This window comes from Peromyscus maniculatus, chromosome 8 (genome assembly GCF_049852395.1).
Source record: "Peromyscus maniculatus bairdii isolate BWxNUB_F1_BW_parent chromosome 8, HU_Pman_BW_mat_3.1, whole genome shotgun sequence".
NCBI classification, from domain to species: Eukaryota; Metazoa; Chordata; class Mammalia; order Rodentia; family Cricetidae; genus Peromyscus; species Peromyscus maniculatus.
The window spans coordinates 83,464,866-83,479,439 of NC_134859.1; the positions used below are offsets into that span (position 1 = coordinate 83,464,866).

The 14,574-nt window shown below is 41.9% G+C and overlaps 1 protein-coding gene across 2 annotated transcripts in view; it reads left to right on the top strand.

Moving 5' to 3' along the window:
* Nucleotides 1-14,574, top strand: part of Skap1 (src kinase associated phosphoprotein 1) — a 299,075-nt gene that overhangs the window by 71,943 nt on the left and 212,558 nt on the right. For both annotated transcript variants that reach the window (XM_016007706.3, XM_042282697.2), the window contains exon 4: nt 4,539-4,640. In XM_016007706.3, coding sequence (XP_015863192.1) covers nt 4,539-4,640 — 102 coding nt within the window. The remainder of the gene's footprint in view (nt 1-4,538; nt 4,641-14,574) is intronic.

The following is a 14,574-nucleotide window of genomic DNA, read 5'->3' on the forward strand; positions in this document are numbered from 1 at the left end:
GGGATATTTACACATTGAGTTATGGGTAGATGGAGGAAGAAGAGCAAGAAGTCAGACTGTATGGAACAGAGAAGAATTTGAGACCTTCACTGTACGTGGATTAATCGTAAGAACTAACCACCCAAGTCCAAATGGATATTTAGAAGCCAGTGAAGCCTCTCAGATGTTCTGTGGGAAACACCATACATTTTCTAATGCACGAGTTTGTGCAAAATGGTGTGTAATTTATAACGCAAGTATTGATAGACCCCTCCCCCTCCCCTGCAGCTGTGGTATCGTAGATGTGCTTGGTAATATATTCACATGTGAGCAACATTTCACATATCTGGTCACATCTGTGTCCGACATTTTTCTTTAGATGCAGTGACTTAGGTGAATGGTCATAATCAGGAGTGATAAGCTGCCATTTTGATGATCCTACCGCAGTTCAGCTTTGGGAACTGTATTAGTACTAAATTGGTCTGTGAAGAGCTGGCCATATTAATGCTGCCAAGCATGAAAACTAACTGGATTTGGATCAGGAAACTTTATTTATAGCATTTTAGTGAGGATTTATTAGTTTAAAGAGGAAGCCACATGCCTCGTGGGTTCTTAAATATTGAATGGAGTAGGAAGTCCTGTGTTCTCTTCTAATGTCAATAGCAGTAACAGAAAAAAACATTACAATTTCACACTAGCTTCTATTTCTGTATATTATCCAAAAAAGAATGTAACAAAGTCATAGAAAAAGACCAGGAAGTTTCTAAGCATGCAGCACACACAGTTGCTTCCAGTTGACAATGGATTTTATAACAACACACTCACAATTAACTAGAAGAGAAATAGTCGGTGGTGACATCTACCGACACAAGGAAACCAATGAGTCTTTACATATTGAACAGAAAACGTGCATTTATGTTTCCTATGTTATTTCTTCTTACACTTCATTGCATTAAAAAAAAATGTCCAACCTGCTTTCTGTCTCTTTTCATCTCCTTGGTAAAATTGTCACCATGCTCTGTCTTTGTCCCTAAATAGTAGACTGTCCAGAATTACAAGGGGAACATCATGGTTCGTTTCTCTCCTACTCTATTTGGAACTGAATTAGTAAATGAAAGTTTTTAGCAGTTTAATTCACTTCTCCATAAAGTTTATGGAGAGGCAACAGCTGCAAAAACCAACTTTTAGTGGCCAAGCTACTGTTCCCGAATTAAGGGGGAAGCTCATTAGCTGGTGGCGAAAACACAGAGAATAAAAACAAAGAACACAGAATCCCTGACAAATAATTGCCTTACACCGGACACTAAGCTCTTTTATCTTTCTGCTCCAACCCCAGAAATTCCCAACTTATCACTCTGAAGTATGAATGAAATTGGGTTTGACTCTCGGAAAAGAATAATAGAGAAATCACCTCGGTGATGGGCCCCTCAGCGCGGTGCGCAGTGGCGAGCCCGCCATTGAATATACTAAGGAGCATAGAGAGTGCCCAATTCTTATGACACTTAAGATCAAGGAACAAATTACCAGCTAATAGCAGGTGAACTCCTGATAGAGTTCCCCTAGATCTTGTTTAGAAATACAAAGAAAGGGACTGAAGCCAGTGGATGTGATTAATGGAGATATAGTGTGTTAGAATGTATATCTGTAGAGAAATATATTGATTCTGAGTGAGTTGCAGTGGGAAGTGTGTCTCCAGTGGCAGAGGGAGGGCTTGGGAGAAAGCCGCTCTAAGCAGATGGAGTTCAAAACCCTAATTGTTCAGTTGCTGAGTGGAAATGTCTGTCACTGTAGCTTGTGATCATTTATGTCTGATCCCACTGGACTCTAGTTGTGGCCACTTGGAACAGGGACTGTGAGAGCTGCGGATGAATCCAGAGAACATGTGTGGCTTGCTTTAAGGAAAAAACTATACCTTTTAACGTCAGCTGACCCAGACTGACCATGGAAAGTGTCAGTTCTTCTATAAAACTTTCTACCCATGCATCTCAACTAGTTGTAATCATTTTAATGACACAGGAGCATCTATTTACGTAGTGTGATAGGCTAGATTCAATGTGAGCCCAGGGGAGGTGGGCCACTGGATAGGACCGTAAAAAACACTTATGACATCTTCACCATCGGGAACTAATTGCACTTAAGTGTAAGGCATGTTTTTCCACCACAGCCATCTGTAGTGCCGACCTGGACTCCATTGGAAGCGTTTCATTATAATCCTTCCTTGCTGCATGTGGAGAAGGGGTGGGGGGGGGGAACAGGGGCACTGAGCACAGTGGAATTGAAATCCACCTTGTGCAGCTCTTCAGATGCCACCGGAATCCCGTGGAAGGGACTTTACTTCTGAGGTGACTAAATCCAGTCAACTCTAGGCAGGTGTTTGGGGTGAAATTTTTAGACAAGGGAGCTGTGAACGCAACCTGCATGCTGGACTAGATCTTGGAACAGAAATAAAGGCATTAGTGGAAAATTCTATGAAGTATAAATTAAGCCTGAATGCACCAGGATTAATTCGTTGGTTTGGCAGATAGAGTTCACTCATGGAAGAAGCCGACATTGGGGAAAGCTGGATGAAGGCTGTATACAAGCGCTGTGCTAACTTCACAGCACATGTGAAACTTATTTCAAGGATGGGCAGTGGTGTCCCAGAATTTGGGAAGCAGAGGCAGGAGGATCTCTATGAGTTCGAGGCCAACCTGGTCTACACAAGCAAGTTCCAGGACAGCCAGGACTATATATAGAGATTGTCTCAAAAACAAGAACAAAAAACAAAAAAACAGTTTATTTTAAAATTAAAAAAAAAATTTTTTTAAATACAAAAGCAAAAATTCCCTCTGATCATCACATATATTTTTTAGATGTTAGACTAGCCAGGAGTGAGTTCTCCCTCTCGGTAGTACTTCTACCAGGTATATGAAGCAAGCCCAAAGCTAAATCTAGAATGATGGTTGACCAGCGAAGCTCAGCATGTCCCAGAAGTGTTCCGTTTTGCTTGGAACACATAGTACTTTCTTTTTTCTGATTTGCCTCTAAAATGAACATTCCTTTTATCTTTGCAGCTCACGCTCAGGTTTTGAGCCTGGCAGTTCCTCTGCGTCCTCGTTGATAATGTCATTTCAGAGGCTCTGCCACGGCGTAAAATTTGAGTGTTTTAACCCTCTGTCCGGTGTCTGAGACTTTTATTGGATAGCAAGCACACAGGGACGATTTTATGCTCAAAGCATGTTTCTTCTGGCTTTAGCTGCTCACTGTTGCATCAGGTAAAAGAATTTTTTTCTACAATAAACGCTACAGTTTATTTTAAAGTCCTGTGCCTGCAAGTGTTCCGGGCAGTCTTGGGCATCTACCTACCACCGGGCATTTGAAGACAAGTCTGGTTTGTGGAAAGAGAAGACCACAGCCATTGCCTTGTCCCCGTCCCCCCCCCCCCCCCCCGCACCTTATCATTTTATATCCTCCCTATCCTTGTAGTTTAATTTTAGGAAATAAACTTTAAAGTGAGGCAATACAGATTCTATGCAGGTTGTTGGGTTTCACTGCTCCCTGGTTGAAATTCTGGGCCAAAAACACTACAGTGTTTACTGAGATTAGCACTGGTGATTTCCTTTGGAAATTAGTATCTGAGATAATATTAAATTCAGTTGAAAAATCCCGTTTTCATGTTTGTGAAATGAACCAAGCAGCTGTCGGTGTGCTTTTTATCAGCAGTCTGTACCTCTGTTTGGGGGATTTTTAAGGAAAGCAATTTACAATGCTTTCATTTTCTTCCGGTTTCTGAGTGAGCTACCATCTTCCGCCTGAACCTTTGAAAGCATCGTAATAGCATTGGCCACTTCTACAAAATACAATTCAACATAGGCCGAAAACACCCAAAAGGGATTAGCAATGTTTTAATTGCATAATTCAGTATTGTATATACATTACCTTTTATCAAAGTCATTTGCAGAACAAATATTACCTTCCTCCGGCTTTTAGAATTCCTGAGAGGTTGGTTGCGGGCTGTAAACTAGAATTACAAGAGAGAACTTTATTAAGGTTGCAAAACAAGTAGTGATTTAAATAGGCATGGAATCCAGCAGAGTCTGGGTTCTCTCTGTTTACTGCTCTTATTTTTCAGGGAGAGAGAGAGAATATTGACCTTGCTACATTATATTATGTGGAGAAGATTAGCCTTTGTGTCTTTCTTTCTGTTTCATTTAGAAACGGAAGGAGAAAGAGGCCTTTGGGGTAAAGGTTGTAATTCATGGAGATGTAGAATATATGAAAACAAATTTATACAGCTACGTTTTCATTTTAAATGTGACAGAGAAATTGCTCTTTTGTGGCGAAAGGTCTTCCACTCCATGCTACCAGTTGCTTAGTGCTAGAGAGAGGTGGCAGAGGGGAAATCTTTGCACACAGGTAAGTTTGTTCTTGAAGTTCTTTCTCTGGTTCTCATGTGCTAAGGGTTTCGGATATGCACATCAGGTAAGAGATGCATCCATTTTACAAGTGCCAGAAGACACCTGCAAATATGCACATCAAGATGTCCACGGGATGACCTGATTTTCTTTCTCAACCCCCAGGAGGAGACCTTGGCCAGGACAGCTCTGATGACAATCTGAGTGGGAGTCACGGCCCAGCCCTCCCAGCAGATGCATCCTTTTGGTCCGATTATCAGGATGAGGGTGAGTCACCTCTCTGGGCCTTGTTATGGTTCCCCTGGCCCTCTTCGCCTGCTGTTACTTTGTATCCAGCCGTGGTTTTCCGTGTTGGTGATCACCGGTTTGCAAAGAGCAACTACTTGGTTTGTTTCGGTGCTGGTCCTCTTGGGTAACCCAACCTCCCAAACAATGTATTTAGGGCAACGCTAACTCCATGTTGGAGCAGGAAGACACCATTATTGATCTCTTTCTAAGAACAGTAGCTCACAAGCTGTGAGGGCATTTTAAGACTACAGGGCCCACCTAGGTTTTCCATCCTTCTGGTCTCTTGGCTTCACTGAGGTGCATAAGAGTTGGAATTTGCACTCACAGACAATTGGGTTTTTAATTTATTGAGAGATATTTGAGACCTTTGAGCCTATTATACCAAATTATTTCATCCGTGCTCACACATCTCTGCTTCAAGGAAAAGGCACGTGAACTCGGTGCACATTTCCCTGAAGCGTCCATTTTATTTGAATTTTTGTAAATAGGAGTAGCTAAAGAATTTCACTGTTAAGACATTTTAAAAATATGTAATGGTAGGTAACACGCAATGCAAAAATATCCATGAATTTTTAGATCTACTAGTGTAGAGATTGCGGCCTGGTGGCTGCCAGCTTCCGGTGCAGGCTTAGATTTCCCAAGGGTGGGAGTTTGCTGTGTTCTCCTGGCATCCGGCCACAGGAGCAGAAGGTTGGATCATCTCGATGTGCACGGTGTCCTTATCAAACCCTCTCATGCCTTTCCAGTGGGAGGAAAGGGTGAAGATGTTCCTGAACCAAATAATAAATTGGATGCTTATTATTCTTAGGGGCTGGGAATAAAGTTGGTGAATTATTCCCTGTTTCTCTATGAATCTGTAGTCTTCTGTTTCTTTTTCCTCTAAATTTCAAGAATGTACAGTTCCTATTTTCCTCTCTCTTTACCTATTCATCATTTGCTCTTTCATGTAGCCTTTTTGATGAGTCTTATTTTTCTCTTTCATTGAATTGATGACTTCCGCCTCAGAGTGACAGATCGAATTGCCTAGGAATATTTTTATCTTGCTTGGGCTTCGTATGCTAGCAAAGGGAGTGATACCCGTGTGTTCAAAGTTGGTAAGATCCACACTGGAGCAGGGATTGCACTAAAAACTCTGTTTGGGCTGAACGCTTAATAATTACCTTGGTAGCTGATTAATAATTGCAGAAAATTAACAGTGCAAAACATGAAGAAACTAACATTTCATTTGGTTTTGATTAATCTAATGCTTGACAGAATCAGAACAATGGTGCCTCATTAATTCATAGGTCACTTATTTGGTATTTCCAGCTTTCCAAAATACAGCCGAGAACTCAATAAGTAAGCCAGAGAGACCTCGAAGGAGAAATCGATGCCAATGACTTCTGAGCTAACATTTAGGTTTCTTATTCTTGGGAGTGGCCCTGAGGCCCTCACTGGGGGAAACCCTTATCCTTATGAATTTGTATTACAGTGTTTTGGTTTCTCAGGCCTCCATAAAGCTTCGTGTTAGAAGGGGTACCTTGAGCTGAGTATGGTAGCACACACGTGTTGGGAGGATGAGGCAGGAGGATCTTGAGTTCTAGGCCAGCCTGGGCTATAGCAAGATTCTGTTTCAGAAAAACAAAAAATGAGGAGGAAGAGGTTGGAGAAGGAAGAGGAGAAGGAGGGAAAAGATATGAGGAGAAAGGAGAAGGGGAGGGAGAGGAGAAAGAGGATGAAGGGGAGGAAGAGGAAGAAAGGAGGAGGAAGAGGAGGAAGAAGAGAATTGAAAAGGCATTGACTAGAATGGACATTAAGGTAAGAATCAGAAGCTAACTTGAACTATGAAAAGTAGAACCCAGAGGTTGATGGGGTAGCTCAGTGGTCGACTACTTAACTAACATGTATGCAAGGCCCTGGTTTTGATCTTTAAGACAGCAAAACAAACATACGAAAGAGAACTCCTAAAAATAAATATAATAATAGACAAAAATACATAAGATCTTTAAGTAAAATTTGTACAGAAATTTATAAAACAAAACCACAGCAATCTGGGACTTACTTGTATCCTAGAGAGAGGGATCGCTCATATTCTCTCCCTGGATAAATCAAAATGCTTAAAGCTGACATTTACTGAGCATTTCCTGTGTGTCTTGAATTTACATTCTAAGCATCTTGGACATACTATTTAACCCTCACAGAAGCCCTGAGCGGTACGTGTTAGCATTACCCTCATTTTACAGGCTTACCCGATCACACCGCTGCTGTGTATTAGGGCCATGATTTGAACCTGTGCGTGTTGGTTCTAGACACTCTTTTACTAACCCACCTTACTGTTGTTCCTCCTGCCCTATCTAAGACATCCCCAAGGATGGATCTACTCCCAGATACTTTGTCTCAGATTATATAAGCAGTACACGTAACACTTAAAATGCTTTCTTTGGGAACTGGGGGCCATGGCTCACTTGGGAAAGTACGTGGTGGGTAAGCCTGCAGACCTGAGTGGAGACATCCAGCACCTACATCAGGGTGCAGTCCACCTGTGATCCCTGTGGTTGGGGGTAGAGCCAGGAAGATCCCTGGGGCTTTCTGACATCTGGTCTTGCCAAATCAGTGTGACCTCCGGGTTCACCGAGGGACCCCTGCTCAAAAAATAAGGCAAAGGATATGCATATGAGAAAAGCACTCACTGTCAACCTCTGGCCTTCACATGCATGTGCAGGTAGCTGATACATGCAAGTGGTCGCCTGTGTGCACATGTGTATATACACAAACACATACACGCTACATAGACACAAATATTTTTGTTAAAGAAGTTGAATTTCACAAGTGTGTTGGTGGATCTTGGAGTATAGTTCATGGCAGAGCCCTTGCTTAGGTAGCATGGGTGAGACCACGGCTGGATTCCCAGCACTGGAAACAAATCGTGTTGAAGGAAGTATACTAATACGTGGAAAATTCCAACGTGGAAAATTCTGTTCCATAAACACTTTCAAAATGAGAGCCTGGAGAGATGGCTCAGCAGTTAAGAGTACTTGCTGCTCGTCCTGAGAACCCAAGTTTGGTTCTCAGCATCCATGTCGAGTGATGAACCTGCAATTCCAGCTCCAGGGGATCTGATGCTCACCTCTGCCTCCCCAGGCATCCCCACACACATGGTATACACTCACATACATAGACAATGCTACAAATAAAATTCAGTATTAAAAAGGGAGTTTCCCAAAAGGGCAGTTAATTATATTAGCAGTATTAAATTCTTACTTCCAAGATTTTTTGTCTTCCTTATCTGTGCATGAACAGTAGAGAATCCGCACGGGACTCAGTTGATGGCAGAGATGGGGAGAGATGGGTGAACGTGTGTTAGAGACTTGAGTATAGCATGACACCATGTTTGAGTGTCTGCAAAGCCTTGAATCAAGAACAGAACAAGCGCTCTGATGTGTAGCAGGCGAGACAGATGCTGCCCTCTCCTGAGACTTAAAGATGTATAAGTTTCCTGTGGAATTAGAGAGAGGGCTATAGGAAGGTTAGAACTTGGGGTGAACTCTGATGCTCTAATTGGGTTGAGCGTTATAGGGGCCGCTAATGCTTTGTGCCACCTATTTAACAATACTTATTTAGAGACTCTAAGGCACCATGTGAAGGTCAGCAAGATGAGCAATGCAAAGACAGACGGTTCCTTTCCTCACGCCGCCGTCGCCCTGGGAGACGCCCACACTCTTGCTAAACAGACAACGCAGCAGGTGAGCAGGTGCCAAGCCAGTGACTCCGTTTGCTGGCAGGATCACCACAGCGATGCTTTGGGGAGGAAATAGGTTTAACCTGCTCTGTGGTGACGGTTATTTTAAGCTTTTGGGTTTTATCTGTATTAGAAACCATCAAGATGTTTTATCCCTGTTTTCTTCCACCTCTCCCAAGTCAGAAGAGCATTCTTAACTTTGAATCATTAAAGGACAGACAGTCTGGCCACTGCTTTGCTGATAAGAGGCAATAACTGTGGTGCATGTCGTGTTTGGATCATGCCTTTGTGGAAACTACAAAGAGACCCAGAAGAGCATGGAATTCTGGCCAGGTGTACAGGGGAGGGAGGGAGGGAGAGAGAGAGACTGAGACTAAGAGAGAGACTGAGAGATGGGATGGGGAGATGAAGAGAAAATACCACGGTTATAGACTAACCCATGCATAGAGTTGAGAGTATATTGCTACCTGATTACAATTCCGTTTTCCTCTGCAGTCCCTGGCAGGCTATATCCTGTGGAGAGATGCTCACAGAACATAGCTCTGACCCTGGGAATGAAGACTTGCTAACACAGACTGATGTTTAGATTTCTGAACTGAAAGCGTAGTTTCTTCTATCAGGAAGGGAAGAAGACATTGAATGCGGCACCTGAACAAAAAGGGAAATTAGGAAATACCGAATACAGTAACTGAACAAAAAACCATCACCCGCGAGCCCCAGTATCTAATTATTTTAGTGTCTAAAATCTATAGTGGATTCAAATGCGTCTATAAAACCTCCCTCATTAGGAGAAGGAAGAAGTCCTGTCTACACAGCCTTTCAAAGATGGATTAGGCAAAGTGCTTGTGCTATCAACAGGGTACAGTGACTCCTTCTGGAAGAAAGAAACAAATGAATTGTTTTAAAAGAAATAAGAAATCTGCAATAGTGTGTTGTTTACTATATATGATTGTATTCTAATTAAACAAAGATGTTAGACACATATATCTGTAAAGAAGTGAGAATGTATTTGCAGCTAATTTTACCCAGGACTGTTGGAAGGTCAGAGAAAGTTCTTGCTGAGTGAGAAACAAGTTGGGAATGCAGAGATCTGCAACGCTCTTGGAGAAGAACAATGGATAACCACAAAAACTTAATGATAAAGTTACTACATAGTTGATTTATAGCAAGTTGCAAATTTGGTCAAGGAGCGGTAGCGGGCATTTTCAACTCCACGCTGTTTTTTGAAAAGCACATTTGAAAGTATAAAGATTGTTCTAGAATTGGATTTTAGTGGAGTGGCTTTCAGTGTTTCTTAGTTTTAAATGTCTCTGTTTTCATCTAAGTTCTGAATGTAAGTCACTCTGGGATGTATGACTGCGCACAACAGTCTTAGGAACAGAGGGCACTTGCCAAGCACGTGTGAAGCTCTGGATTTCAGAAGTAAAAAAGATTATACACAACCATAGACCTGCTTTTCGTTAGTTATTGTGGGCTTTAATTTTATTCTTATTCTTATTATTATTTCCCAGTGCTGGGAATTAAACCTCAGGCCCACAGATTCTAGGCAAGTATTTCACCACTAAGTTAGTTTTCTAGGACTTTTTATTTTTCAATCATGGAAAAAAGACATCAGAACTGAATGTATTTCAAATTATTTTGGTATTGTGAAATGAAAACAAAGATTTAGAGCTGTATATGGTGGCAAATATCTGTAATCTCAGTGCCTGGGAAATAGAGACAGGAGGCCCAGAAGTTAACCGCATAAGGGGTTTGAGGCCAGCCTGGACTCAATATAAGAGACCATGTTTAAAAACAAAACAAAACAAAAAGATTATGACCTTTGTCTACCCACCATGTGGATGTGTTGCTGCAAAGAAGGAAAATAAAGTTTTAATGTATTAACTAAATTTTGAGGGGTGAAATACAAGTTTGTGCTACAGTTTGCTGTGCCCAAGTTAGAGTCATGGAGTCTGGGTGTGATAGTCGTGGAGTCTGGGTCGGATAGTCATGTTGGGAGATGTGATAAGGGGCCGTCTTCTGGGTCAGCTCATTTAGTTCTCAAACCAGCTCAGAGGGGGACGAACTGTCACCCCCATTGTCCAGGTAAAGAAGTGTGGTTTAGAGAAGGCAAGTGATTTGGCTATGGATGGCCACACCAAGTCCATGTGGGGAACCAAAGTCCCACTCGATCCCGTAGCTACCTGTTCTTTGGGCTTGTCAACTCATTTTCCTTATTGCTTTGTCCCATTAATATAGTGTTAACTTGTAAATAAAGTATCCAGAGCTGAATTTTGCCCTATAACTACAGCTTTACAAGTATCCCACAGAAATCAACATGTACTGCCCTCATTATAACTCACAGTTCCATTCTGTGTGCTATAATTTCCATTAGGAAATTATCACTTAAACCTACATGTTATTTAGAAGCATCTATGGTGCTTTTGTTATGATTTTTTAAATATAATAAAGTAATAAAAATATTTTTTACTATATGGAGGCGGGGCTGGTATGTGCATGTGAGTGCAGGTGCCTGTGGAGGCCAGAAGAGGGCGTCAGATTCCCTGGAGCCAGAGTCACTGGCAGTTGTGTGCCACCAGACAAGGATGCTGGCTGGACTGAACTGAACTGAGGTCCTCAGCGAGTTCAGTGTGAGCTCTTCACCACTGAACCATCTCTCCAGCCCCTTTCTTCTGATTTTTATTTAACTTGTTTTGTTGTGGGTTCTAGGATTTTTTTAAAATCCTACTATCTCACAATTAAATTCTAATTTTATTACATTATAGTCTAAGATCACAGGCTACATTGTTTCGATTCTTCATGTGTCAGTGAGACTTTCCTTGTAGCCTGGTAGTTATTATTTTGTGTTTCCATGTGTATGTTCTCTTCTGTAAGTACTGGTTGAATATACTCTTCCTGTTTTCATTTGTATAAAGGGTATTCTTTGGCTCTTTTGTGGCCTAACTTTTCTTCTATCTGCCGAGAAGGATATGCTAAGATCTTCAATTACAGCTGTCGATCTATTCCTTTTTCTATTTTGTTCTACAGTTTTGAAATTATAGTTCTAGAAAGAACTCTAATCATCAGAATCGAACGGGCTGAGGCCTAGCTTTCGAGCATCTACGTTCTCTTCTCCATGCAGTCTCTTCCACTGGCTGAGCCAATGTTGCCATCCCTCCCCCGACAGATTTTGTACTCGGTGACCATGAAAAATGTCTTCCCACCAGCCAGTTTCACATCTCTGTCATGGCGAAATAGAAAAGACCAGCTTTAGTGTGGGAATGATACAAGCTCATTGAGTAAATAAACAGCACTCCACAAGGTTTACTGAGGTATGGGAATTAATGGAGCAGGGATTAGAGGCAAATGACCCCATTGATCAGGATAATTCTTAGGTGAAATCTGTCCATAGCTTGGGAGGAAAATGTGTGCAGAGATACTTTACCTGAAATGGGAGAAACTTATCGTAGATTCTATCATCAGCTCCCCAGTGCCAATAATACTCAATACCTCGGGATGAACAGCACCTGAGTAGATGGGAAGTAAGAACAGGCTGGAGAGAGTGAACTTTTCCCTTTCCCTTGATGGAGTTAGCTCTCTCTCTCTCTCTCTCTCTCTCTCTCTCTCTCTCTCTCTCTCACTCTTTCTCTCTCTCTCTCTCTCCCCCTCCCCCCGCCCGTGTGTGTGTGTGTGTGTGTGTGTGTGTGTGTGTAAATCACATGAACTGTGTGAACATATTTAGAGTTTTGTACTTTTTTATTCTATATTATGAAGCTAGTTGAAAATGACTCAAAATAGGCTCCCCTTATGTGTCTGTAAGCAAATCCACATGCATACATCCATACATTCAAATAAACAGTTATCACGTTTTCATTTTATTCTCCAGACAATTGCATTCATCTTTGTTGTTAGCTAGAAGATGTCTTTTTCTTGAATAAAGGCACATGGCTCCTATCAACACAAATAGAAGCGATGTGCGTGTGTGTTTCGGGCTCTCACTGGAGAAGAACATAAACGTCATTTATCTGATTATGATCTGGGGGCCCAAGAACACATTCTCTAGTAAAGCACCCTGTCTGATGACCACGGTGGATTTCTGAACAAGTTTGTGTTGGCTTCAGGTGAGTCCTTCTGATTTTAGATCGCTGAGAGGAATTAAGGCCTCTGTGATGAGTTAGCCGTGATAAGGGTAAGTAAGCTGTCACTCACGATCATAGTGGCCCTCTTCATGAAGACAAATGTCTTATTAGATCTAAGGCATCATGTCGTTTCTGTAGTCTGGTATAAATCACAGACAAAGATGACAAACGGGGGTTTCAGAGTTGACAGTAATTTATATAACTTGAACAAATGATTACCACGGATTATACATGTTTCGTGAAGAATTAAAAAACAATAACAATTATCTGTCTATGAACAACCCATTTTTCATCCTCTATCCCAGCGTATCCAGCTGCGGGTGCCTGTTTAAACTCTAACCTTCCTCAGGGCCCGGCAAACACCCTCATCCTGCGGGTTCTGGGTCGTCTTCCACTGCTTTTACTGGAAAACAAAAACAACAGAAACTTGCAAGTGTAATCTAAGTTTCTACATGAGACCATGGCTTTTTAGACCCTGAAGGTGCTTGGCAGTCACCTAATGGAGTGTAGTTTTACCAAAGAGGAAACCTGATTTTAAAGAAGTCCCCACTTCCACAGCTAGCACGGGCTAGAGGCAATGCTGGACCACATTCACATCTGTGGGGTTGGCCTGTCTATGTCCATTCTCTCCTCATCCGTGGGCATTCCCAGCATGTTCTTCAGGGTGATTCTTGCAGGCCTGACCCTGACTCTTAAGCTAAACCTTTTAAGATTTAGTGAAGTTCTTCACACACACACACACATCTTTCATTTACATGTTTATAACCTTTTCCCATAATGACTCAGGATGGTGTATTTTATAAACATTCTCAAAAGCCTCCATAAATGCTAACAGAACTGTGGATAAAATACAGTGAATCCATGAATTGATTTGACATTGGACTAATTAGTTATCTTTTGGGGCCTTTTGTCCACTTTATAGATTTTAAAATACCACCAGTGAAGGGTTTGTTATTGATATTTCTTGTCAAACACCCTTATTCAGATATGGGCTTAGCACACAGGATCCAGAAGGGAAGAAAGCTGTAAGTCCTTTCTGTAGGGAGCCAGTCACCTCGCTGAAAGGAGGGACTTGAAATTCCCCGGTGTATGCCATATAGCCAGGTGCTGGTGATGAGGGGCAGAGGCCACAGCAAGGGCCAGTTGGTTGGTCCTGCAATATTTTGGAAGAAAGTGAAAGGAATACTTGACTTCTGGCCAAAGTGGCTTTGGAAGTCTTTTCCAGAAAGGTCAAACATTTATTGAACTTCCCTTCCAATTAGTAGGAAAACAGTGACAGCCTTTAAGTGCAGATGGCTGATTTTCAAGAGTGACTTGGCCGATGAGATGCTTTACATAATGCCTGGAGTATTTTTTTTTTCTCTCCAAATCCTAAACTCATCAACAAGTAATGAGTTTAGTCGTGATCACGTCCTCATACAGCAAACAGCTACTGAGGATGCCACTGGTCATCCAGGTGGTGGCAAATGTGTAGGGTTTCCGTTGCTACTGCATTGTGTGTGCGTGGTTGTTCGGACACCAGTGAGAAGTGGGGAAGGATTATGTTTCCGCATGCTGTTGATTGGAAAACCGCGTACACCATGCTGAATTACCTTGTTCTTGGATTCTATGAATGCAGCACAGTTCCACGTAGCCTCTGATTTGCAGAGACAGTTTTGGCACTCCAGGGCTTGTTACTGTGCTCATGGCAACCGTGTTTAAAATCCGAAAACCCTCATATTATGTTAACGACTAGACTGTCCTTCCTCAAATTCCAAAAATGTTGACCATTTTCACTTCAAAGTCTACTATTCACATAAGTTTAGAAAAATCATTGCCTAAGGTCAAATATATGCATACATACATATGTGTGCGTGAACACACACACACACACACACACACACACACACACACACACACACACACAACTCTTCATTCGTTGGCAATCTTTGCTTTCCTGTTAGCCATAAATTCTCTTGACCTAATGTTCAAGTAAATACAAAAATTCTTTGGGCTGGGCATAGAGCTCAAGGGTGGAGCTTTTGTCTAGAATGTGCAAAACCCTGAGTTTGATCTCTAGCAGAGAGAGGGAAAGGGA